The sequence below is a fragment of the Caretta caretta genome, chromosome 2 (genome assembly GCF_965140235.1).
Source record: "Caretta caretta isolate rCarCar2 chromosome 2, rCarCar1.hap1, whole genome shotgun sequence".
NCBI lineage: Eukaryota > Metazoa > Chordata > Testudines > Cheloniidae > Caretta > Caretta caretta.
Window position 1 is genome coordinate 68,727,886 of NC_134207.1, and position 27,264 is coordinate 68,755,149.

General features: G+C 41.1%; 1 protein-coding gene across 8 annotated transcripts in view; it reads right to left on the reverse strand.

Moving 5' to 3' along the window:
• Positions 1–27,264, reverse strand: part of TGS1 (trimethylguanosine synthase 1) — a 50,336-nt gene that overhangs the window by 11,380 nt on the left and 11,692 nt on the right. For 7 of the 8 annotated variants that reach the window (XM_075125213.1, XM_075125210.1, XM_075125212.1 and 4 more), the window contains 9 exons: positions 25,743–26,613; positions 23,206–23,326; positions 22,382–22,468; positions 21,369–21,543; positions 18,403–18,748; positions 16,935–17,117; positions 15,768–15,911; positions 13,538–13,756; positions 11,512–11,588 (listed from right to left, as the gene is read on the reverse strand). In XM_075125213.1, coding sequence (XP_074981314.1) covers positions 11,512–11,588; positions 13,538–13,756; positions 15,768–15,911; positions 16,935–17,117; positions 18,403–18,748; positions 21,369–21,543; positions 22,382–22,468; positions 23,206–23,326; positions 25,743–26,613 — 2,223 coding nt within the window. Of the gene's footprint in view, positions 1–11,511; positions 11,589–13,523; positions 13,757–15,767; positions 15,912–16,934; positions 17,118–18,402; positions 18,749–21,368; positions 21,544–22,381; positions 22,469–23,205; positions 23,327–25,742; positions 26,614–27,264 lie in introns of all 8 variants that reach the window. The other variant, XM_048840700.2, reaches the window with a different exon arrangement.

The following is a 27,264-nucleotide window of genomic DNA, read 5'->3' on the forward strand; positions in this document are numbered from 1 at the left end:
AACAATGGGTGTTACCATACACACTGTAACCAGCGTGATCACTTAAGGTGAGCTATTACCAGCAGGAGAGTGGGGGGGACGGACGACCTTTTGTAGTGATAATCAAGGTGGGCCATTTCTAGCAGTTGACAAGAACGTCTGAGGAACAGTGGGGGGGGGGGGGGAATAAACAAGGGGAAATAGTTTTACTTTGTGTAAAGACCCATCCACTCCCAGTCTCTATTCAAGCCTAAGTTAATTGTATCCAGTTTGCAAATTAATTCCAATTCAGCAGTCTCTCGTTGGAGTCTGTTTTCGAAGTTTTTTTTGTTGAAGAATTGCCACTTTTAGGTCTGTAATCGAGTGACCAAAGAGATTGAAGTGTTCTCCAACTGGTTTTTGAATGTTATAATTCTTGACGTCTGATTTGTGTCCATTTATTCTTTTACATAGCGACTGTCCAGTTTGACCAATGTACATGGCAGAGGGGCATTGCTGGCACATGATGGCATATATCACATTGGTAGATGTGCAGGTGAACGAGCCTCTGATAGTGTGGCTGATGTGATTAGGCCCTATGATGGTGTCCTCTGAATAGATATGTGGACATAGTTGGCAACAGGCTTTGTTGCAAGGATAGGTTCCTGGGTTAGTGGTTCTGTTGTGTGGTGTGTGGTTGCTGGTGAGTATTTGCTTCAGGTTGGGGGGCTGTCTGTAAGCAAGGACTGGCCTGTCTCCCAAGATGTGTGAGAGTGATGGGTCGTCCTTCAGGATAGGTTGTAGATCCTTGAAAATGCGCTGGAGAGGTTTTAGTTGGGGGCTGAAAGTGATGGCTAGTGGCGTTCTGTTATTTTCTTTGTTGGTCCTGTCCTGTAGTAGGTGACTTCTGGGTACTCTTCTGGCTCTGTCAATCTGTTTCTTCACTTCAGCAGGTGGGTACTGAAGTTGTAAGAATGCTTGAGAGAGATCTCGTAGGTGTTTGTCTCTGTCTGAAGGATTGGAGCAAATGTGGTTGTATCGTAGAGCTTGGCTGTAGACAATGGATTGTGTGATGTGGTCTGGATGAAAGCTGGAGGCATGTAGGTAGGAATAGCGGTCAGTAGGTTTCCGGTATAGGGTGGTGTTTATGTGACCATCGCTTATTAGCACCGTAGTGTCCAGGAAGTGGATCTCTTGTGTGGACTGGTCCAGGCTGAGGTTGATAGTGGGATGGAAATTGTTGAAATCATGGTGGAATTCCTCAAGGCCTTCTTTTCCACGGGTCCAGATGATGAAGATGTCATCAATGTAGCGCCAGTACAGTAGGGGCATTAGGGGACGAGAGCTGAGGAAGCGTTGCTCTAAGTCAGCCATAAAAATGTTGGCATACTGTGGGGCCATGCGGGTACCCATAGCAGTGCCGCTGATTTGAAGTTTCTTGTAAATTTCTTTAACACTTTTCCCCATGTTTTAGTAATACTACTGCTCCCTCTAGAGATAGAAGAATTAACAGAAGAGAAACAATTTGATAAATTGCACCTTACCTAGGGCTAGTGTACTCCACTGTAGCGTGTCTGGGGAAGACACGCTATGCCGATGGGAGAGTGCTCTCCTATCGGCATAATTAAGCCTATGATTTAGTCACAGGTGTTTTTAGTAAAAGTCATGGACAGGTCATGGGCGATAAACAAAAATTCACAGCCCGTGACCTGTCCATGACTTTTACTAAAAACACCTGTGACTAAATCTTGGGGTGGAGTGGGCTGGGAGGCTGCTGCAGGGAGTGGGGCATCGCTGCAGGGGTGGGGGTGCAGGGCCAGTGGACCACAGCTGCTCCAGCCGGCTGGGGATTGCGGATGATCTGGCTACCCCGGGACTGCTGTCGGGGGCTGCTAGAGCAGTGGCTGGTGTGGCTGTGCCCTGGGATCAGCCAAACTGGCCCCTGCAAAAGTCATGGAGGTCTCAGAAAGTCATGGAGGTCTCGGAAAGTCATGGACTTCCACAACCTCCAGGACAAAACACGGAGCCCTAGGCATAATTATTCCACCTCAATGAGAGACGGAAGCGATCAGTGGGAAAGCATCTCCTGTCGACACAGCGCGGTGTGGATGCCGCTTTAAGTCCACTTACGTTGCTCAGAGGGGTGGCTTTTTCACACATCAACTTAAGCAGTAGTGTAGACAAGCCCCAAATTTAAGGCAAAGAGTTTTACCAGTAAGGCCTACTCAGCACACGAAGGCAGTCCCATCGACACTAGACTCTAAGAGTTTGGGGTTTTTTTTATTAAACACACAGCTAGTATAGAAAAGGAAAGTGTCAGTTTTACCTCAATGTAGCTGGTCAAGATGAATCCTAGAAATGAGCCTGGAGTTCAACCTGACCAGCTAGAGCAAAATAAACTTACCACTTGCTTTATCTGTACTAGGATTTTCCAGCAACACGGCTATCTAGTTGTAAAAAGAAAAATACCCCTTTCCCCCCGTGTAGACATAGGAAAAGTTGCACCATGGTTACACCTGGTTTGTATTGGTTTAGGCTGCATTGGTAAGTTTACAGGTGCAAGCTATATAGGTTTAAAACTGGATACATCAGAAAAAGTATATTTGCCCAGGGGTTTGCACCTTTAACTAAATCAAATTTAACTAAAATCAGCTTAGTTCAATCAGTGCAATTTGTCTGTAGACAAGGCCCAAACACTTGACTATACAGACTGGGGGAAAAGTGTATCAGCTCTTCCCTAAGGTTGACTATAGAGACATAAAATGCTTTTGAAGGTGTAGTACACTGTCTAAACTAGGGGCTACGGCCCAGATTTTTAGAAGTATTTAGGCGCTGTGGCACTTAGTGTTGCAACTCCTAAATGATTTAGGAGCCTAACTTCCATTCTGAAAAGAAATTTTGGCACCTAAATGCCTAAATTATTATTATAAAATAATATGAGAGCAACCAAATTAAAACCACACCTTTTTCTGACTCTGGAAAACACAAATCTTAAGAAAAAGTCTGTAAAGAATTTGTACGAATCAAACTTAGCTTTTTAAAGTTTTCTTTGCAAACCTAGAAGGTCAGACAATCTAGTCACCCAATATTGTTTGAAACGTCCAAATCAGAGTTTCCCCAACAAACTATTTGTTTTCCCCATCTTTATTCTCCTCAAAAGTAACATTTGACCATGGGCAGTGGGTATCGTAGGCAGGGCCCATAGCAATGTTGCCCAGCGCACCATGACTAGGGCCTTGCCCCCTGTCCGCCCAGTGCTGGGGGCCGCGGTGGGGGTGCTCTGGGCTCCTGTGACACAGGGAAGGGCAGAAGAGAGGGGCAGATGGGGAGGGGTGGGGCATTGGGCACAAGGGGAGGGGCTGGGGGCTAGCCTCCCCCCAATAGTCGAGTCACTAGCCGCCCACGCATTTCATCTTATTTCATTAATCTGCCTCTTTCAGCCTCCAGATGTTTTAATACTCTACAGTCTTGTGCATGGCTAACACGGCAGACAGTGTCAACGTGTGACAGTGCTAGGGCACTGAAGAACTGACCACTCTCATTCATCAAATGAGCGATCCTATGCGAAGATTCCCTTTGAGCTTTTTTTTTACTTCCTCTCCCGCTTCTTGTTTCATGCTGTGATACTGCTTATATTGGAAGTTTCTGCCTGCCATCTCCTAGGGCAGTAGGCTCCAAATAGCCATTTAGGGTAAGGACGTTTACTACATTGGCCAGCACACGGAGAAGATTTGATAAGGAGTATTAATTCCCAAATGATAAGAGAGAGAAGTGAAGCATTTTCCATTTCTACAAATATGTCAAACATCTGTTCTTGCATTTTTCTCCTTTTTCTTTTTTGAACAGCAACAAGATTATGAAAGATTATCAAGGGATACAGTAGTATATATACACTAGTGCTTCCTAATTACAGATGTCACACAAATGGCCTTGATAGAATTCAATTTTTAAAAATAATTGACACATTATTTTCAGCTTTTATTGTTATCAATTTTAAATTTTCACAGTTGTGGGAAATTATGGGAGGGCAGACAATCAGGATAAGAATAATTTTAGAATAACAACAGATGTTGAGGTTCAAAAAGCTGAAGCTTTATAACGTAAAACACAAATTGTATATGTTGACATGATGATGACAAAGTAAACAGCCTTACATTAAACTAACTTCTCAAGCAGCATTTTTCTTACATTGCCTAAATTTTGATTATCAACAGAAACATCTCTTCATCAGTTTGTATGTGTACAGTGAAATCGATGTTCATAGATATTTACCAGTAAAAACCTAATCCTTCCAAGCCTTCACATAAAACAAGCACTAAATTAAAGATTAATGGCAGACTAAATTTAAAAATGAATAAAAAGAAACACTTTATGCTGCACACTGTGAATTCCACACAGAATGATCATCACAGGTTGCAGAGCCAGATATTGTAGGTGGAACCAAAAAGGGGATGAATAGTTATATGGCCAATAACAATGTCTGTAATTGCTCATTGTAATATAGAGGTAATAAAACCTTATAATTCAGGGTGCAACTGACCTCCATTGGGATCATTTAGGAATTGCCCTGCCATGTACAACATAGCACAAATTGGCTTGGTACATTATGGCTTTTTCCACCCCCCCCAGTTAAAAAATAAAATTAGAAATTGGCCGCTCCTGTAGGCAAGATACCAGACTTGAAGGACCAATGGCCTGATCCTGTATGACAAATCTCATTAGAAGTTCTCTGGGGGATGGGATTGCCTATTCTACTTCTTTTGCTTTTTTGTGTTTTGCCACCTTGTACACTCCAGCACTAAACAAACGTAATGTTATTTAAGTAATAGTGAGGGGAAGAAGGAATGAAAACTAAAAACAATTTGTTTGTCTTCTTATATCCTGAACAAAACATTCTAAAAACCCTGCTGTTTATAAACTGGGATGGGCACAATTTTTCCGGAATAATCCTTCTGCATTAGTACTTACTCTGATAATGTATGGAATATGGGTGACCATTTATATTATTGAGTATCAGGGGATAGCTGTGTTAGTCTGTATCCACAAAAACAACAAGGAATCCGGTGGCACCTTAAAGATTAACAGATTTATTTGAGCATAAGCTTTTGTGGGTAAAAACCTCACTTCTTCAGATGCATGGAGTGAAAGTTACAGATGCAGTCATAAATATACTGACACATGAAGAGAAGGGAGTTACCTCACAAGTGGAGAACCAGTGTTGACAGGGCCAATTTGATCAGGCTGGATGTAGTCCACTCCCAACAATAGATGAGGAGGTGTCAATTCCAGAAGAGGCAAAGCTGCTTCTGTAATGAGCCAGCCACTCCCAGTCGCTATTCAAGCCCAAATTAATGGTGTTAAATTTGCAAATGAATTTTAGTTCTGCTGTTTCTCTTTGAAGTCTGTTTCTGAAACAGTAAGCTATCTGAGACAGTAAACTATCTAAACTCCTACACGCCACAGGGGGCTACAACAGTGGTACCCTCAACTCACCTAACAATATTGTTAATCTATCCAACCACACACTTAGCCCAGCGGAAGAGTCTGTCCCATCTCGGGGACTCTCTTTCTGCGCTACCACCCCCACAAACATGATACAATTCTGTGGTGATCTGGAAGCCTACTTTCGTCGTCTCCAATTTAAGGAATATTTTCAAACACACCACTGACCGATGCACTGACCCACAGGAACCCTCCTACCAACACTACAAGAAGAATTCTGCGTGGACTCCTCTGCACGGTCGAAATGACAGACTGGACTTCTACATAGAGTGCTTTTGCAGATGTGTACAGGCTGAAATTGTGAACAGCCAGCACCATTTGCCTCATAACCTCAGCCGTACAGAACGCAACGCCATCCACAGCCTCAGAAACAACTCTGATATTATAATAAAAAGGGCTGACAAAGGAAGTGCTGTAGTCATCATGAACAGGTCGGATTATGAACAGGAGGCTGCCAGGCAACTCTTCAACACCACATTCTACAGGCCACAATCCTCTGACCCCACGGAGGAGTACCAAAAGAAACTACACCATCTGCTCAAGAAACTCCCTGCTACAGCACGGGAACAAAGCTACACGGATACAGCCCTAGAGCCCTGACCAGGGGTATTTTATCTGCTACCCAAGATCCATAATCCTGGAAACCCTGGATGGCCCATCATTTCAGGCATTGGCACTCTTACAGCAGGATTATCTAACTATTTGGACTCTCTTCTCAAACCCTACGCTACCAGCACTCTTAGCTATCTTCAAGACACCACCAATTTTCTGAGGAAACTACAATGCATTGGTGATCTTTCTGAAAACACCATCCTGGCCACCATGAATGTAGAAGCTCCTTATACCAATATTCCACATGAGGATGGACTATAAGCTGTCAAGAACGGTATCCCTGATGAGGCCACGGCACACCTGGTGGCTGAGCTTTGTGACTTTGTCCTCACCCACAACCATTTCAGATTTCGGGACAACTTACACCTTCACGTCAGTGGCACTGCTATGGGTACCCGCATGGCCCCACAGTATGCCAACATCTTTATGGCTGACTTAGAGCAATGCTTCCTCAGCTCGTCCCCTAGCGCCCCTCCTCTACTTCCGCTCCATTAATGACATCTTCATCATATGGACTCACGGGAAGGAGGCCCTTGAAGAATTCCACCTAGATTTCAACAATTTCCATCCCACCATCAACCTCAGCCTAGACCAATCCACACAAGAGATCCACTTCCTGGACACTACAGTGCAAACAAGTGATGGTCACATAACCACCACCCTATACCGGAAACCTACTGACCGCTATACTTACCTACATGCTTCCAACTTCCATCCAGGATACCTCACACGATCCATTGTCTACAGCCAACCTCTAAGATACAACCGCATTTGCTCCAATCCCTCAGAGAGAGACAAACACCTACAAGATCTTTATCAAGCATTCTTAAACTACAATACCCACCTGGGGAAGTGAGAAAACAGATTGACAGAGCAAGACGGGTACCCAGAAATCACCTACTACAGGACAGGCCCCACAAGGAAAATAACAGAACACTACTGGCCATCACGTACAGTCCCCAGCTAAAACCTCTCCAGCACATTATCAACTATCTACAACTTATCCCTCACTCTCACAGACCTTGGGAAACAGGCCAGTCCTCGCTTACAGACAGCCCCCCAACCTGAAGCAAATACTCACCAGCAACTACACACCACAGAAACACTAACCCAGGAACCAATCCCTGTAGCAAACCTTTTTGCCTACTCTGTCCCCATATCTACTCTAGTGACACCATCAGAGGACCCAACCACATCTGCCACACCATCAGAGGCTCATTCACCTGCATGTCTACTAATGTTATATATGCCATCATGTGCCAACAATGCCCCCCTGCCATGTACACTAGCCAAACCGGACAGTCCCTACATAAAAGAATAAATGGTCACAAATTGGACATCAGGAATGGTAACACACAAAAGCCAGTGGGAGAACGCTTCAATCTTCCTGGACGTTCTATAACAGATTCGAAAGTAGCTATACTTGAACAAAAAAACTTCAGAAACAGACTTCAAAGAGAAACAGCAGAACTAGAATTCATTTGCAAACTTAACACCATTAATTTGGGCTTGAATAGGGACTGGGAGTGGCTGGCTCATTACCTCACTTGTGAGGTAACTCCCTTCTCTTCACGTGTCAGTATATTTATGTCTGCATCTGTAACTTGCACTCCACGCACCTGAAGAAGTGAGGTTTTTACCCGCAGAAGCTTAAGCTCAAATAAATCTGTTAGTCTTTAAGGTACCACCGGACTCCTTGTCATTTATATTATTGATACCAATATTATAAAATTGCAATGACTCTTACAAGATACACCATGTAAGGTATCAGTGGCAAAGTTATGATTTGCTAAGTATGATAATCTTGTTTATATGTATGTATCATCTTTGTATCATGAGTTATAAATACATGTAATATACCTGCATCTCAAACCTGTGCTGTGTTTCTGGGTGACACCCTCAGACAAACTGGCATCAGCACTATCTAGCCCGTTTGATGGCCCATCAAGGGTAATCCAGGTGTATTAATGAACCCATTGAGAGAAGCCAGGGGCTATGCCTTTGAGTCAGCAGGACATGTCTGGACATGTCTGTGGACAGGGGACTCCCAAGAACTTTTCCATGCCCATGTGCTGTGAGCTTGTGTTTGGGACAGAGGATATATCCTTTGCCATGTGGCTTGTACAAAAAGGCAGTTGCATCACCTCCATTTTGTCTTCCATCCTGCTTCTCTGATTGCTTTGACCATTTAACAACTCTCTTCTTGTTCTTTTCTTTTCTAATAAGCCTTTGTTTTAGATACTAAAGGATTGGCTGGCAGAGTGGTATTCTGGGTAAGATCCAAACTAGTATTGATCTGGTAATGTGGCTGGCCCTCTGGGGATCGGAAGAACATTTTGTGTAGTTTTAAATACAGTTTAGAATAGAGTTTTAAATAACTTCTCACTTTGCTGGACCTATTTGCTGACTGGAAGTCAGAAACTGGAATGCAATAAAGGGGGCTGTGTAATTTCTTTTTGTCAGCTTCTTGATAACCAGTGTGGGAGATCAGGAGCACAGTCTGTGACTGACTGGTGAATCTAACTACAGTGTTAACCACCAGCTTTAGGAGAATCTACTCTCCTTTTTGCAGCCTGGCCTTTTTCAGTGTGGGCTACCCTAGGCACCTTGGGTCACACTTACCAAACACCTTTTCACATTACAGACAGAGCTGGTAGTGATGCTTATTGATGAGGGAGCCTAACACTATATGATTCCGTTTTCAACTGCTCATAAAACTCTGCCAAAGATTAATTTTTCAGGCAGAAGTTTTCCGTGCTTGCTCTTTGCCTCAAGGTGAAGATTTTAGTTTAAAGTTTCAGCTCAAATGGTTCAGTCACCATGCATCATAATAGTATATGAGGATGTAGTTAAAAATTGTCTGTTCTACAGCAGGCATGCCTCATTCAGTGCACAGGATGGACAGTGAATTAGACAAAGTTCTAAGCAGAGTATGGACGTTCTCTTGTGGTTAAGGCAGTACAGTGAGACAGAAGAGGGCTGGATTCTTTTCCTGACTCTGCCCAAGACTTCTATTATGATTCATAGATTTTGTGATCAGAAGGAATCATTGTGATCACTTAGTCTGAGCTGGGTAACACAAGCTACAGGATTTCCACAAAACAATTTTTGGTCCTGCTTTGAACAGGGAGTTGGACTAGATGACCTCCTGAGGTCCCTTCCAACCCTGATATTCTATGATACACATATCTTTTAGTAAAACATCCAATCTTGAATTAAAATTTCCAGTGATGGAGAAATAACTTGACAAGATCTAACTTGACAAAAATCTCTCTTTGATGAAATTACACGTTTGGTTGATAAAGGTTATTGCATTGATGTAATAAACTTCTGTAAGTCATTTGACTTGGTACAGCACTAAACTTAAATTCAGAAACTAGAATGCTACCATATCAATATGGCACATATTAAATTGGTTAAAAATTGATTAACATCTCAAAATGTAGCTAAACTGGGAATTATCATAAAGCGGGTATTTTTTTAGTGGGGTCCTACAGGGATTGGTTCTTGGTGCTACACTACTTAACATCTGTATAAGTGATTTGGAAGAAAACAAAACCACTGATAGTTTGCAGATGACACAAAAGATTGCAGGAATGGTAAATAATGAACAGGACAGGTCACTAATACTCAGCAATCTGAATCACTTGCTAAATTGGGTGCAAGCAAACAACATGCATTCAGTAGGGCCAAATGTTAGGTCTATATCAAGACAAAAAGAATGCAGGCCATATGTACAAGATAGAGGACTTTATCCTGTGAAACAGTGATTAAAGACGACTTGGGGGTCATGGTGGATAATCAGCTGAATATGAACTCCCAGTGTGATGTTATGACCAAAAGGGCTAAAGTGAACCTGGGACGTGTAAACAGGGGAATATGGAGTAGAAGTAAAGACATTATATTACCTCTGTATTTGGCACTGGTATAACCACTATTGAAATAGTGTGTCCACTCCTGGTGTCCACAATTCAAGAAGGATGCTGAAAAACTGGAGAGGTTTCAGAGAAGAGCCACAAGAATGATTAAAGGATTGGAAAACACGCTTTATAGTGATATACTAAATAGACTGAGATCCTTGAGTCTAACAAAGAAAAAGAAGGTTAAAGGATGACTTGGCCAATCTACAAGTATCTAAATGGGGAACAGAAATTTGATACCAATGGGCTCTTCAATCTAGCAGACAAAGATATAAAAGATCCAATGGCTGAAAGCTGAAGCTAGACAAAATCAACCTGGAAATAAGGTGCACATTTTTAATAGTGATGATAATCAACCACTGGAAAGATTTACCAAGGACTGTGGTGGATTCTCCATCACTGGAGATTTTAAAATCAAGACTGGATATTTTTCTAGTTCAACCACAGCTATTGGACTTGAAACAGGAATTTATTCAGGACGGTTCTATGGCCTGTGTTATGCAAGTGGTCAGGCTAGATCACAGTGGTCCCTTCTGGCCTTAAACTACAAATTCTGTATAGATTAACGCATACTGTAAGGAGAGGAAATTAAGTCAATCACTTGGAAGAGATACAGTGCAGAACATTCACTATACCTATTTACCAAATGTTATTAGTATATCCCAACCAAAAGGGATTATTTAGCTTCTACTAATACTGACAATAACTGTTCCACTTTACAGGTTTCAGAGTAACAGCCGTGTTAGTCTGTATTCGCAAAAAGAAAAGGAGTACTTGTGGCACCTTAGAGACTAACCAATTTATTTGAGCATAAACTTTCATGAGCTACAGCTCACTTCATAATGGCCAATGAATTTCACATTGCACATGACATAATTTAATAATGAAAATTCCTGTAGTAAGTGTATGCTGGTAGAACAAGTATTTTGTTTATATGATCTTTCATATCTCTGGATCATCTAGTCATTTATGTTCATGGGCTGCCTATATGTGAACAAGCAATTGCATAGGTAACTAATGTCAGCTCTGCTTCTAGCAGCACACTGATATTCTAGAGCCCAAAACATGTTTACTTTGTACATTACCTAAGACACTACTCAAGTTGGATTCCAGGATGTATAATGATTTTCTTCAGCTTTCTTTATGTACTGAAAATCTGAATACTGAGCTTTATTATTCAACAACTCTCCTCAAGTCCAGCGCTGGTTAAAGACACATGCTATAACTGGTTTGATTGATATGAAGAAGCATTAGTTACACACCCTGACAGAAGCATATAGGAGTTTGGAGGAGAGCGGCACACAAAATTGAGAGAGTAACGTACTGTTGTTCTAGAATGCAGTAAGGAAAAACAAACTGACATGAGTTATTCACTATCCAGTTTCCCGATATGTTGTAAAGGTAAAAGTTATTAACTATAGGCCTGTACTACAACAACTGATTCATTTGAATAAGGTTACAAAAATCAATTTATATCAGCAAAGTTGCTTCTGAAAGCTGCTTGTGAATGATAACTTACCTGGTCAATGTCAGCATTGCGTGGCAGGAAATACACAATGTTGTTTGTGATCTTCTGGGACAGCCTGAAAATTTCAAATGTAGAGACCAATAAAGGAAAAAATAAAAGCTTCACATGGGTTCATTTGCTATGTTAGAATATCCCCAATCTAGTGATTAGAGATATTACATTCTTCTAATTAGTCTATTGGTGCTACGTATTAGATACTCTTTTGAAATGTCAGACCTAGCACTACCAAAATGGATAAACTCCTCACATTCCATAAATTTGCCCAGATGTTATGAAGTGTTTCATGTGTCAGTGTTTCACTAAAATGGTTTCTTAAAATGAAAATAGTACCTGTTAAAACTGTCGCACATTTTTCGTTTGCTGGCTATTTTCTATCCCATATTATGGCTTGATCCTTCTAATTACTCATGCATATATAAAAGATTAATTTAAAGTTATACACACACACACTCAATATAAAGTTACCAAGAGGCCACCAGGATGCCACAAAATATCAGTACAGAAATGATCCAGTAACAATAAGACTGCTTTGTGCTATTGATTGGTTTCCTAGGATACAGTCATCTGCTATGTTTTAGACAGTCTGGAAAAAGATTCTAAATAAATAGGATGTACTTTTCATAAAACAATAAGAAAATAGGTAACTAACTCTGAAACACAGCCCATGTGTTTTTGTAGGTAATTTTTTGAGTTAGGGAAAGTTGTCTGGTTACATCAATTTATATTTTGATATGAAATATTTTAATACACTGGAAAGGAGCTCAGGAGTACTCGATGAATGTTTTATAAATAATTTATAAATGGGGAAACGCTAGTAGAAATTCTAGCTTTTAAAACAGAATTTATCTGTTTTACACTTTTAAAACAGGTTATTTTTTTCAATTTTGAACAAAATATCTTAAGAATAGATGTATAGTTTCTTTATATTTAATTAAAGATTGCCTGTATTTTTAAAAATCTGATACAAATCATATCACCTAATAAACATGCAGATAGGTAATTAGGGCACTATGTTTGTTTGGGGGCTTTTTACTATAATTTAGAAAGCTGATGTATTTCTATAGCCCGCAGATGGGTCTTATCACATGCTTTATGCATTGCTGCCTACATGAAAAAAAGTTTTCTTGTATGCCAAAAAGCCGGATATCAAAACAAAGCAAAATACTAAGAATATCTTGGTTTTATTATCAGCATGACAAATGCCATTAACAGTGATGCACTGATTTAAAGACCTACCACAGTCTCATTAATTTTTTTGAAATAGAAGTCTGCTTTTCAGACAACTTTGCCTACTCTCACCCACTTGTTTTTTTTTATTTTTAATAATTAAGTACAGTTGCATGAGAAAAAGGCAACAGTTGCTTAAGAGTCTTCATATGTTCCTGCTGCTTACTTCTCATTTGAATCCATAAGACCAAATCCTCTATTACAGAAGGAGAAAAAATCTGTCCCATAATCCTCTGGTTGCAACACCGCAACTGATTAATGTGAAGAAGATCATGTCACTTAAGATCATGGCCTCAAGGAAGAAAACAGAGGCAGGGAACATATGAAAAATCCAAAGCAACAAGATCATGTTTTCAAACAAATATACTTCATTTTTTTTTTAACTGAAAGAAGAAAAAGATCAAAAGCGACATCAACAACTATTTTTGATAATTTTTGGAGACACGTGATCTACATCCACTGCACACCGATCTTGAACCTAGGTGCTCCTGAGCATTAACCTCAGCTCTAACACTACTCTCTGCATGGGCAAGTCTCCAAGGACCAAGTTTTGTAAGTGTGTCCACTCATTCTGAGCACCTCAGTTTTGGGTATCCAACCTCACACATCTAAGGCCTGATTTTCAAGAGTGCTGTGCACCTGCAATTCCAAATCAAGTTCAAAGGAGCCCAAACTATCAACAGAACAAGACAGAGCCAAAGAATCCTGCATTGTTTTATCCTGCTAAAAGAAGTGAAGCTCTTGTTAATGTGTGAGAGCTATTGCTGTGAACATACGACTTTCAAAGGATATCCATCAGGCGATATCATTGTTCTAACATCAAAGATTTCTGCCGTGGCGTAGTCAGGACCCCCCCACGGGGGGCTGAGGAACACAACATCTGCTTTTATATGAGAAGCCAGCAGCATGAAGTCTCCACATATGAAGTCTATCTGATCGGCTACTCCATACACTTCTGCATTATTGCAGGCAAGACTGATCTTAACAGGGTCAATATCGATCGCAATCACTGAAAATAAGGTGAAAGGAAAAAGAATTAACACTATGAAACACACAAGCTGACAGATGTCCATATTGCTTGCCAAAACAAGATGTTCCTTTGGTTAAGGTGCTATATTGTAGTTCTCGGGTGCAGAACACATTTATAAACCCACTAATTTTGTGTTCCCAATCGTGACTTCTATAAATATGTATACCTTTTGGCATATACCAACAGCCAATTATCTCAATCTTGTTGCTAAAGCACACCAAACTATTTCCTCAGAGGGGCAAATTCTTACCCTCCAACACTGCAAAGCGGAGGTTCCCAGACACTGCAGAAACAGTAGAGTTTCACACTGTACGAAGGAGGGAAAGCAGGTGAGATTTGGGAAAGCTGGCTGTGGTTGTATATACCCAAAACATGCTGTGAAGCACAGTTCTGCAATGGCTCCCTGTGCATTCCTGACCTGGGGTATTTGGAACTGTGCATCTGCTACTATGTTGATCCACCAACTCAACACTGGGCTGGAGCCCTGGTAGGTAATGCATTCTGGGAGGGCAAAGACTCCTTTCCTTGACACCAGCAAAACCCCCTAGGATACATGGCTCAAACTACTTGGCTGGCAGCTGATCTTACCCCAAGAATAAATGAAAGACAGGCTGCAAGAGATGACACTAATCAATAACTCTTCTGAAAAGTAAACTGAAACTGTGTGCACCTGATATAGTATAAACATTTACACAAAACTCAGCCACAAAATATAAAGAAAAAAACTAAGTTTAGATGAAAAGAATTGTTACAGAAATAACTGAACGTGAGCTGCCAAATTTAGCATAGATCACATCACCTTCCCTCCCCAGAAAATATTCAGCACTAGAATATGAATCTGCTTCACACCCATGAATGTTTAGTGACAGATTCCATGGAGCAGAATATTGAGTATTATATGTTTTCTCTGAAGAAGTTGCTTTCACTTCATTAGTGCAGTAGCAATAGATTAGCAATGTAAAAATATGCTAATTTTAGATTAATATTACTTTGCAGCAACTGGCTCAGCTGCACCAGCATGTGCTCCTATTACTGGCAGTATTTTATACTCCATATGTAATGTGCTTATGAGTGGCATACAATTGCATACTGCACAGTTGTCATGGAAACAAGAAGCTGTAAGCTGCTCTCCTGACACATACACTGCTGATTAGCTTAACTTTCTGGGCCTCATCAGAACCAGATGAACTGAATAAAAAAAAACCTAAAAGATTCTTGGGGACTGTGGAATTATTAAACCTGATAAATGATTTCTTGAGAAAAACTATTCTTGTGAACATATCTTACACACTGTTTTTCTTAACTTGTTAGAGTGAAGAGCATTTTCCTCCCAAATTCTTTTCAGCTCCTTTTGGCTAGGGAGGACTAGATGGCATTTTGCTCAGAGCCAGTCAACGATGCCCCTTAGTTTGTCATAGGCATTGTCCCAGGAAGTCTGTTACAAGATGGAGCTAACTTCTGGAGCAAATTCCTTAGATTCTGCATCACTCTGATGTGGGAGACTGGAAATTTTGCAGCAGCTTCATTCAAATAAAAAATGGAGGGTCGTCATTAATTTGTATTATTCATTTTAATTTTAATCAGTATCGTAGCCCCTGTGTTATTTGTTTTTATATTAAATTATCCCAGCCGAATCCCTACAGAGCTATGGGAGTCTACTTGGGATTGGGATATACACATCATACAGGTTAGCTATTTTACTAGAACACGTGATAAATAAAATAACTTTGAATAATGCAACAAGTGATCATCTTTGGCTAAAATAAACTGATTAAAATATGCCCGGCCGAAATACAAGAGCAGCCCTGTTTTTTTCAAATATATAAACAATGACATGCTTATGCTGGAGTAAAAAAATTCATCAATAGTATATATCGCAGTAGAACATAACGAATAAGGTAAAACACATGCAGAAAGCCAGTATCAAGACTGCTTGCAGAGAGAACAGAGGATGGGGTGGGGAAATCACGTTATACAAACAGATTATTACCTCTTTTTGATGCCAAGGCAAACTGAATAGCATTTCCTCCAACTCCACAGAATGCATCCACTACTATATCACAGTTGAAGGACTGCCTGATGCGGCTTGCAATATGCTTAGCAATCTTCTCAGGTGTGACAGAAAACCAACCCTCTGATGGAGGCAGTGTGGGAAGGGACGGAGAGAAAATTTGTCAATTGTTTCCAAAATCAATCATTCAAAAGAACTAAACAGAGGCTGAACATTAAATTAAGCCCAGCAACTTTGGTACCATGCATTTTACTAGGGTACTATGGGGTTGATCCTGTAAGGTTCTGAATACTAATTCGATACAGTGGGTTACTTTAAGTCCAGGAGTAGTCCCACTAAAGTCAGCCTACTCATGTAATTACAGCTAAACATGTACTTCAGTGCTAGATTGAGCCAAAATGCTCAGCACCTTATAGGATCAAGCTCTACAAGACTGTGATGAAAAAATAATGGTTTACACTTCAGTCACAACAATGCCATTTTGTTACAAACACACCCAGAATTTCTGTTAAAATTGAAACAGAGCTGAAATAAAATGGCAGAGAAGACAGAACATGGATCTTTATAACTGAAGTTCCACATGCCTAATATTTCTCCTTATATTTACATGGGGACTGCTTGAAATAAGATGATAAAAAAAACCACAAGAAGTTGTTTTACAATCACTAGTCTTTCTGCAATTTATGACTTTTTCCCTTGGAGAACCCATACTGATCTACGTAAAGCTGTATTTTAGCAACTGACTAAATTTAGAGCATTTAATATGCAAACATGACATGTAATCAACATATTTCAACATCGGAAGTTTATTTGGCCATATACAGATTACACCTTTTGCCATCTGATTTCTGAAGATCACTGCTGACACAAATTAACCAACCAGAATATGGTATAATTACAGGCAGCACAATTTTCAGAAAAGATCAGGTCTGACATATGTGGCAGATCCTCAGCAGAGATCAACATAGCTCTATTGAAATCAATGAGCTACGCTAATCTGCACCAGCTCACTATAATTTGTTCATACATTCCACACTGATGTAAATTATTATTCACTTCTGCTTTGTTGTTTCTTATCAGATGATGAAAGTGCAGATTTAAATACCTTTACGCTGCAATGTTTGCGTGCTTCAGCTAATAACATACCTCTATCTAATTTAATCCCCTCATCAAACCGAGAAAACAGTCTGTAACGCTGTGCCCAGTATTTGGTCAGCTCAGGATCAGCAGCAATCTCAGCAGGTAAAGATGGTGGTGTGGTTCTGTTCTTTTTTTTCTTCTTGTTTTTCTTCTTTTGGGGATTTCTTCTTTCGGTTGGTTCAGCTACAACTGAAAACACCAAATTACAAAGTTAGCATCATTCCAGCAATCCCTCATTCCAAGGGTGAGGGTTGTAGTATGTAAGTAGATATACGGCAACAATTATAACACTATCTAAGCACACTGCTGGATTCCATATGGGGTCATTTGCAGGATTCTGTGGGTTGGTAACTTGAGCTAGAGACACTCATGGTTAGGTTTGTGCAGGCTGCAGTGGTTCCATACCAAATCTGCAGTACAGATATAACTAGGCCACAAACCTATTATTAAGACAGAAAGGGGAATACTGATGAAGTATCTTGTGGAAGGTTTGGATTGGCAGGGCAAAGGGAAGAGAATGAGAGCTCAGAGTGGCATTAGGAACTTGGGGTGAATTTACAGTTGGAGCACCACCCTGCCACAGTGTCAAATCCTCCTGCTCCCCAGTGTCAAGTCTACTTACCTTGGCTGCTTGGTTCCTGTACTTATTTCCCTGACTTAACTGTTAGGCTGACTGGTTAACTGGCCAAGGGGTGAACCTCAGCAGATTTACCATTCTTTTCAGCAGACGGCTAGATAGTTGACATTGCATAATTAACAACTGTTAACCAAATCAAAGGGCAATTTAGTGACCAAATATAAGCAACTGAATTATGCTTTGTATTTAAACCAGGAATCAAAGCTGATTTACACAGAAGAATTATGTAATACCAATTTTATATTAAAATAAGTAAAACTACAACCACAGAAATAATGGAATGTATATGGAATCCTCAGTAATCCTATTCCTTTGGAGTATAGTAAGTGTTAAATAAATAAATAATAAAAAAAGCTCAAAATACTGGATTTTTTTTTCTAGAAAATAAAGTAATGTTAGTATTGACACATTATATGTTCCTTGAGGCTCAGTGCAATAACATATCCAAGAATCCAAACTCTGACAGTCCAGACATTTCTTTTTTAATTGAATCAATCCCTACTAAGGACTCTGCCTCACTACTGAAACAATGCAACTGCAATGAGGGAGTTCACTGGGAGTAAAGAAGATTGACGAACTGCTGTTCATTAAAACAAGCCCCAAAGAATCATTATTAAAAACAGTGGCAAGGTCAGAATTTATTCAGAAAAAATACCAAAGCTATCTTCACCTGCACTGCACAAACCAAATCTCAGTTTGCAAGATTTTGACTGCAAACATTTAAGAATATAGTAAGCTTCATTAAGTAAATATAAAATGACAAATAGCTTGGTAAAGAAACCTCACAGGATAAAGTTTATAACCAATTTGCCTCCAGTTATTAAAAACTGTACGTACCTTGACTCACACTTTCTGTTTCCACTTGAAGATAATCTGGAATATCCAGAGCAACTAGCTGTCGTCCAGAATGACATTTCTGTCTTCCTGAGCTCTGAGAGATAGAGCCACTTGCTGTTGCATCTTCCTTCTCCTCTTCTTCAAGGTTATTTGTTCCAAGTTCATAACTAACAATTCTGGAAGATAGCGGGTCATGCTTTTTCGCACTGAAATTATTACTTTGTGAACTTTCCTGTTCCTCTGAGTCACTGCTTGTAGAGGAGCCCTGCACCTTATCCTGAGCAAAGGATTCCTGGGACATAGTCTCCTCCACAGGTTCACTAACCTGTCTTAGGAACTTCTCTACCTGGAATGGTCAAGTATCACAAATAATTAGATTGCACCATCATCACGATGAAACAAGGTAGTTTAAAACAGTGGCTCTCAACCTTTCCAGGCTACTGTACCCCTTTCAGAAGTCTGATTTGTCTTGTGTACCCCCAAGTTTCACCTCACTTAAAAGCTACTTGCTTACAAAAATCTGACATAAAAATACAGTGTCACAGAACACTATTAATGAAAAACTTTCTTATTTTTACCATATAATTATAAAATTAATCAACTGGAATATAAATATTGTACTTGCTTTTTGGTGTATAGAATACAGAGCAGTATAAACAAGTGATTGTCTGTATGAAATTTTAGTTCGTACTGACTTCACTAGTGCTTTTTATGTAGCCTGTTGTAAAACTAGGTAAATATCTAGATGAGTTGATGTACCCCCTGGAAGACCTCTGCATACCCCCAAGGGTACACGTACCCCTGGTTGAGAACCACTAGTTTAAAAGTCTCTTCCACTGATATAGCAATAGTTCATATTAACGTATTATTTACCCTAAAAAAAAACAGTTGAAAATGTTAAGTTTGCACAGTTAAAAGTGAATGTGAAAACTGCTTCTTTGGGCCAATGAATCAATATATGATCAGAGTAATTCTTCAGATATTACATAATAATACAAATTTTCCTTTACAACTTTAGATACGCATTCTCTGTGTATGCAAGAGACAAAATCCATGCAATTAATTAATATAAGTAGTACAATAATCCAATTTCACAGAATTCATTACAGATGAAAATATAGTATAAAAAACTTGCTGGCACGTGTAAGCCAAATTTACAGCTTTTTAGTTAACTTGTCTCATCCTGTGAACTGCATTTAAGAAGGCTACAAAGTGCATGTAAATTAGCTCCATGTTAGCTGCCTCATCTGTTGAATTGTACCTAGGGAAGGCTGTGCGTAGTAAGAAATTCCATCAAAATAAGTTTCTTCTCTCTCTCTTCTAAAGAGAGAAATCTTCAACGTGAAATGCCCTGGTAAAAAACTACCAGAACACCTTATCTAATGTTAACAGTTGGAGCCCTGATCCTTCAAAGATCTCCACATATGGTTAACCTTAACATTACTGCTATTGTCTTTGCAAGACTGGGCTTACCTCAGCAGGAGATAGCCCCCCTCATGTAAACCTTAGGAAGTATACGGCTATTTTCAAATAGCCACATATTTCTTTCTTAATCCCACCAAAATGGAATTTTCCCTAGAATTACACTAGCCTCAGGTGCAGGGTGGGCAATACTCAGTCTTAGATCAGTGAGTTTAGTGACAAGTTTAAGGTCCAACACACCACTAACCACCAGTACTAGAAAATAAATTTTGCAATAGGAGAGTTGGAGCCCTAGAAGAGCCCGTGAGCCCTAGAAGAATGTGAGATAACAGATCTTAAAAAGGAGGTTGTTAACTAGAAAAATCACTTGTAAACAAGTTTCTCTAAATAGGTTACAAATTCCAAGGCAAAAAATCTGTTCAAATAGAGTTAAGGTTGAGATTACATTAAAGTAAGTACAGGTAAACAAACCCAACAAGAATACTGAAGTTATCAAAATAATATAACAAGGGAGAAAAAGTGATGACTAAACAACAATGGCTACAGTCTACAATAGTGAACAATCTAGTAGCTTCTGTTCAGTCTGGCTGAAACCTAAATCAATGATTTGGGTGATCACAGCAACGATATAGCAAATGTCCTGGTGATGGACAGGAGAATGGATAAACTTTTTTGGGGGTATTTTTATGTGCAATATAAAAGTTATGCTGGTGTATACAATTCACTATAGCATAGAAATATTTTTTCCTCACTGTTAATGCATGTGTTTCAAAATGCAAAACACATGCATTTAAAAATGCAGGTAATTCAGTGGTCTACAGCAGTGGTGGGCAACCCGACTGCGGGCTGCGAGACATTTTGCTGACGTTGACCGTCCGCAGGGACTGCCCCCCAGAGCTCCCAGTGGTCACAGTTCTCTGTTCCCGGCCAATGGGAGCTGTGAGAGGTGGCAGCCAGCATGTCCCTGCGGCCCCTTCGCCTGCAGGCACCGCTTCCCACAGCTCCCATTGGCCGGGAACAGAGAACCACGGCCATTGGGAGCTGGGGGTGGGGGGGGGGCAGTGCCTGCGGATGGTCAACGTCAGCAAAATATCTCGTGGCCCACAATCAGATTACCCTGATGGGCTGCGTCCGGCCCGCGGGCTGCAGGTTGCCCACCACTGGTCTATATATAGAAACATATATACACATTACTGAACAAACGAGGAATATAGAGGTAACGAAAGCTGTTTATATAAGATGGCTGTTAAGATGACATTCTTAAAAAGTGACATTCTTCAAAACAACGCAGTGAAGAGTTTTTCACTGTTTTGATATGCTTCCTGACTAGAGTGCTTTTGACTAAAGAAAGATGTGTAAGCAATAAAGAGACACAGGTTGATGCTTAATAATGTGTATTCATTTGATTTTTACTGGCCTAAACACTCCTGTTTTCACAGTTCAATAATAGTTATCAGAAAAAACACAGATACATCTACAATACCGCGGTTAGGGCGCTTTGCTATAACAGTGCTAATAAATAAACTTATAAGAAATACTTATACCTTACTCAAAGTTTTACTTTTTTGACAAGACAACATTTCTGACTCTTCTGTGAAGAAGAGGTGTTTATTTTTTCTCTTCACTGGTTTGCGCATGTCCAAGAACTGGGATTTGAGCTTTGCATTTTTGTCCAGATACTGGACCTTTCTGCAGCTAAAGTTTGAAATTCCCCCATATCTGCAATCAAAAAGAATGGATTAAGAACAGAAGTTTAAATATGTGGGATTCAGCTGTTATGAAATGTTTGAGAGAGACTGTCAGTTTTGACAGGCCAAACATTACCTTAAAATTACACTTTTCAGCCTAAGTACAAATTTAACTATCCAGATCTCCCCATAAAATGAAAATATTTGCATATTACACAGTGTGTGTTAGTGACACCTTATCTTACAGCAGCCCCAGAGCCAAGTAAAATGGATTCCATACTGGATGGATCCAAACTAGAACATCCTCCCCCAAAGTTTGTAGACCATGCCATGAGCCAATGGAAACTGTTTTATTAATCATGAAAACACTGTCAACATCTGCATCAACAGGACAGCAGCTTTGTCCTAATATAATGAAGCCGCAATAAGTTCCTATCTGGCTCCTAACTAGACACCAACTTTTAAAAACTGATTAACAATTAGAGCCCTCAGGACCAGAGAATTTAAGAGACTAATTCATATTTATAAAACCACAAGCATTTTAACAAAAAAGGAGTTATACTTTAGGATGCCATCTAATTTAAACCTTTGTTACTTGTTACCTTCACTTCAAAGCACTTTTATTATTCTCTAATTCACCTTTAACACTTTGCATCCCTCCTTTCCACTCCTACAATCACCCAAAGACAAACCTATAGTTTTATTAAGCACAAACACTAATTTTCAAAATAACTTTCAAATAACTTAATAGTCAGAAGGAACAGAGATTGCTGGTACACTTGAAAATAATAGGTATGGGCCAACTAGTGCGTAAAAGGAGCTAATTTTTGGGGGGTGGGGGAACACTGAATTTGCTTATAAGTCATTACTTTTGTCCTGTACCATGCTTGAATCCCAGAAGAGAACAGGTTTCCTCAGGATCCGCAACAGGATTTTCATCTGCATCCAGTTCATGGCTATAAAGAAACCCAGACGTCGGTTACTTTCTATAAAAAGTCACCATTTTTATTATAGTTCCTACTAAGAGAGGAAAATTCCCATTAACTCTGGCTGACTCTTATCTTCTGGGTTTTAAAGGCTACATCATGAAGAACCCAAGTATTAATGAAGTTTTAATATACACATCAGTAAGTAACACACAGTGACCTTTCCATTTATATCCTCCAAGTCACAAGCTAGACAAGTGCAATCTGTCCATGTGAATGGAGACAATAGGCTTTTTCTACCTCAAGGCATAAGCATCTCTAGAACGACACTAACATATCAGCATCAACACCTAAACTAGTAACTACTTAATACTGTTCCCATTCCTTCTCTCACCATCCCCAAAAATAAAAAAGCAGGTTTTTATGCCAATTACAAATAAACAAGTCCATTCTCAACAGAAGGTGCACCCCATCCAATTTAGCAATCTGGTGATAAGTGTGTATATACACCTCTCAGAGTTTGGAAGTCAGGGCTCTAAATGCTTTCCTTGGAATAAAGAAAGAGAGACCTCCAACCAACATAAAAGCTCCATGCTCTCAGATGGGAAGGTAAGGAAGTAGGAAAGCCAATTATTATTATTTGCATTGCAGGAATAGCCAACAGATCCAATCAGGGATCAGTGCCCGATTGTGCTAGGAGCCGTTCTAATACAGAGGAACACACAGAAACAGATTTTAGAAATAGAAAAAACTAATTTATTACTTGCCTCCTCTTGACTTTTGCATGTTTATATTCAGGAGGTTCTTCCTCTTCTTCGTCTTCTTTCTTATCATTGTTGTGCGATCCTCTTTTGTCATCTGAATTTGGTCTAGATGGCTCCTGTGAATCTAAAGAGGCATAAAAACAGCACTGTTTTTGGTTGTCCAATCATTTCTTCTCCAGTCTACAAAAAACTAAATATTTTGGAGGGTTTTTTTTGAAAAAGGTACACTATTATGTACTTAAGTCTGACAAACAAGTGATTACCAAACCACATGTACCCTTGCTTTTCTCCATCTTAAGTCTCAACATACCAACAGCTATGTTTCCTCTGCTGTTTTAAAGGACCTTTACATATTTGGCAACATCAATTTTAAAGACTCAAAGGTTTCCATATATGAAAAGTCTATACAGGACAATGCCCACATGGCTTCCCTGTCCTTTTTAAAAAATAACTGCAAGTTAATAAGTTAGGATTTTCATCCCATGTCTCATCTTAATGGTTGAGAGCAAGTCTGCCAGGATAGTGCAGTGACATTGGCTAAAGAACTCACAGCAACACTCAAACAACCCACTGGCAGTCCCAGGGCTGGGGGTAGCAATTTAAGGTGAATAGAGGGCATTCAGAAGGAAAGGAGAGAGAGGGGAGGCTGCTGAGAGTTGGCTCCAAGCTCCTGCCTCTGGTATTTCTGTGAAGCTGCCAGGAGAAGGGGGAAAATCTATCCGCTATCTACACTCCTCAGCAGTGCATAATACAGGTGTTTCTCCTAACACCTCAGCCACGGCTGCTCTTGCATATTCCACCCTTCCTCTTAAGCAGAAGAAAACACAGAGCAGTACAAAAGGGTTATATGGGCTGCCTCTGAGGAGTGCAGGCAGGCAGAAGTAATGGCGGAAGAAGGAAAAGGGATACTTTCCCTACACTCCAAGACACATGAATGCTAGAAAGTTGGAATCAGCTCTCAGCATTCTGTCTCAGCTGCCAGACAATACTGCATCTTCCCAGCGATCAGCACATCCCTCTTCCAAGCTAATCCGCCCAACACCTGCAGTGGCAAGTAGCTTCACTCTCCCAATGTGATAAATCAACCCTACTTTGGTTGTAGTCCATGACAATATTACAAAATAAATTGGCATTTCCACTAGTCAGTGCTGGTCAACTATGGCTTATATCAGGGGTTGGCAAACTTTTTGGCCTAAGGGCCACATCAGGATATGGAAATTGTACGGCGGGCCATGAATGCTCACAAAATCGGGGGTCAGGGTGCGGGAGGGGGTGAGGGCTCTGGCTGGGAGTGCGGGCTCTGGGGTGGGGCCAGAAATGAGGAGTTCAGGGTGTGAGAGGGGGCTCCGGGTTGGGGGGGTGAGGGCTCTGGCGTGGGGCTGGAGGTTTGGGGTGCAGGAGGGGGCTCCAGGCTGGGACCGAGGGGTTCGGAGGGTGGGAGGGGGATCGGGGCTGGGGCAGGAGGTTTGGGGGGGGGGGGGGTCCTCAGGTGTGCAGGCTGTAGGCGGTGCTTACCACAAGCAGCTCCCGGAAGCATGTCCCGCCTCCAGCTCCGAGGTGCGGCCACGCGGCTCTGCCCTGTCCGCAGGCACCGCCCCTGCAGCTCCCATTGGCCAGGAACCACAGCCAATGGCAGCTGCAGGGGCGGTGCCTGCAAATGGGGCAGCGCACAGAGCCACGCCTCTGTGTATTACGTAGGAGCTGGAGGGGGGTCATGCCAGCTCTTTCCTGGGAGCCACGTGGAGCGGGGTAAGCCCCTGACCCTGCTCCCTGGCTGGAGCTGAGGACCAGATTAAATGGTTTGACGGGCCGGATGTGGCCCACGGGCCATAGTTTGCCCATCTGGCTTATACAGTATCACCAACTTGATTTGTTCATAGCTAATAGTTTATAGTGCAGTAAGCAGACGGCTGCCCTGTGATATTACATACATTGAATCAAACAAAACCCAAATTTTCAGGTACAGCATTTTGGGGGCAGATATGAGAAGATGGAGTGAAGAAAGGATTGTATGTTTATTAGGACTTTCCTTCAAAATTGATCTTTCACAGGCCAGATTTATTAAAACATCTATTTCTGTTCTATTTACTCCAACCTACTGAGTGAGATATATACTAGGGGGAAGCCAATTGGTCTGTGTTTTTATAGTAAAAGTTTTGTTATATGGCATGTTGGGGAAATGGGGGGGGGGGGGTGCCAGTAAGCCAAAAATTTCAGTTAACTAAGAGGGTGGGAGTTCCCAGATCTGGCACCCCGAAAGTCCTCCTGCACCCAAACTCCTCCCAGAGCCCGTGCCCCACACCTCCTCCTGAAATGCCAGTTTATAGAGCTTTCTGGTTTGTAAAGTGCCAGATAATACAGCTTTTCCTGTATATGGATAGTATAGCAGCTGCATAGCAGACAGACTTAAAATAAGGAAGCATTAATACTGCTATCCCACCACTTCTCTAGTACATCCAGAGTTTTTTTTTTTTTTTAAATAAGAGATACACATCTGGAGGAATATTACCAGAATCAATATTAGCAAATCCTGCACGGACCTGATTGGTTTGTGCTTTTATTTTCAGAAGATGCACTTTTCGTGGTTCCTCCATTGCATGATTCCTTCTGGCTGGAAACACAAGGGCACTGCCTTGTATTACTAGTTGAACTCAGAATTTGATGGCCATCATAAATTACGGTTAGGGTTAATTTGCTCTCCTCCACTTCCTCCAAATCCAGATTTATGTTACTAATCCCAGAGAGGATTTCATTATGGTGCTCATCACATGAGCTAGGGTTTTCTTTACAGCTGATGTTGGAGGGAGGATAAGAAGAAAGTTCTGAGTCCAGCACTTGATGAGACACAGCATCTGTACTAACACAGTCTACTTCTCCTGGCAGACCTGTTTCGAGTTTATATGCGTTGATTTCAGTGCCATCGTTATGTGGGCTGTCAACAGTCCATCCTTGACTTGCCCAGTACTGAAACTGTTCCCAGTAATACCAGTATATTTCGTTATAATGCTGCTTCCACTTTTCCTGGGTGTCAGGAGAGTTCCAAGGCTCAGAAGTAGGTGCATTCTCAGACAATTCTCCTTCCATGTGCTTCTCCAGCCAACTTTGCCACAGAAGACCTTCTCCATACTCACTCCAATATTTTTCCCATTTCTCTTTCAGCTCACTGGGTAAAGCATCATTAATAGGGCAATCTCTATTTTCACAGTTGTCCTCATTCAGAAGCTGGCATGTTTTTTTCTCCTCAGTTTGTTCTGTATGTAAAGCTGGATCATCTGAAAAAGACTGGTTATGGTCTTCACAATCTTCTTTCCAGGTTTCCCGCATGATCTCATTCAAGTGCTTTTGCTGCAACTTTTTCTTCTTCTTCTTCTTCTTCACTATCTTATTTCTCTTTCTGGAATTTTCTGATGCCTAAAAATCAAAAAGAAATAAAATGTGTTTTTAAAAAATGCCCAGAGCCAAGTAACTCACAAGGGAGAATTTATTCTTTCCTCCTTGTTCTGTCTTCAGGGACATTCCTGCTTCTGCCCTCCACTCATTACTCAGAAGTATTTTTTCCCTCATGAGTAAAGCTATGAGTATGTCATGGAGGTCGCAGAAGTCACAGATTCTGTGACTTTCCACAACCTCTGTGACATTGAGCCCCTGCAGCAGCCCAGCCACTGTGGCCAGGGGGGACCCTCCGCAGCTCCCAGCTGCCACGGGCGGCGGCCTCCCCCCCAACTCCCAGCCCTGCAGGGCGACAGGGGATTCCCCCATAGCTCCCAGCCTCGGCGGGCGGTGGGGGGACCCTGCAGTTCCCAGTCACTGCAGGGAGTGGGGGATCCCTAAGCTCCCAGCCCTTCAAAGGTAGTGGAGGATCACCCCTCCCCCCACCCCTGCCCCGGCTCCCAACCCCGCAGTCAGGGATCACTCCTAGCTCCCAGCCACTGGGCAGAGGAGCCACAGCTCCCTGCCCCCGCTGCATGCAGTGGGGCAGGGTGCTGGACCCTTCTCCCTCCCCATTTTGTCATGGATATTTTTAGTGAAAGTCAGGGACAGGTCATGGCTTCCATGTTTATT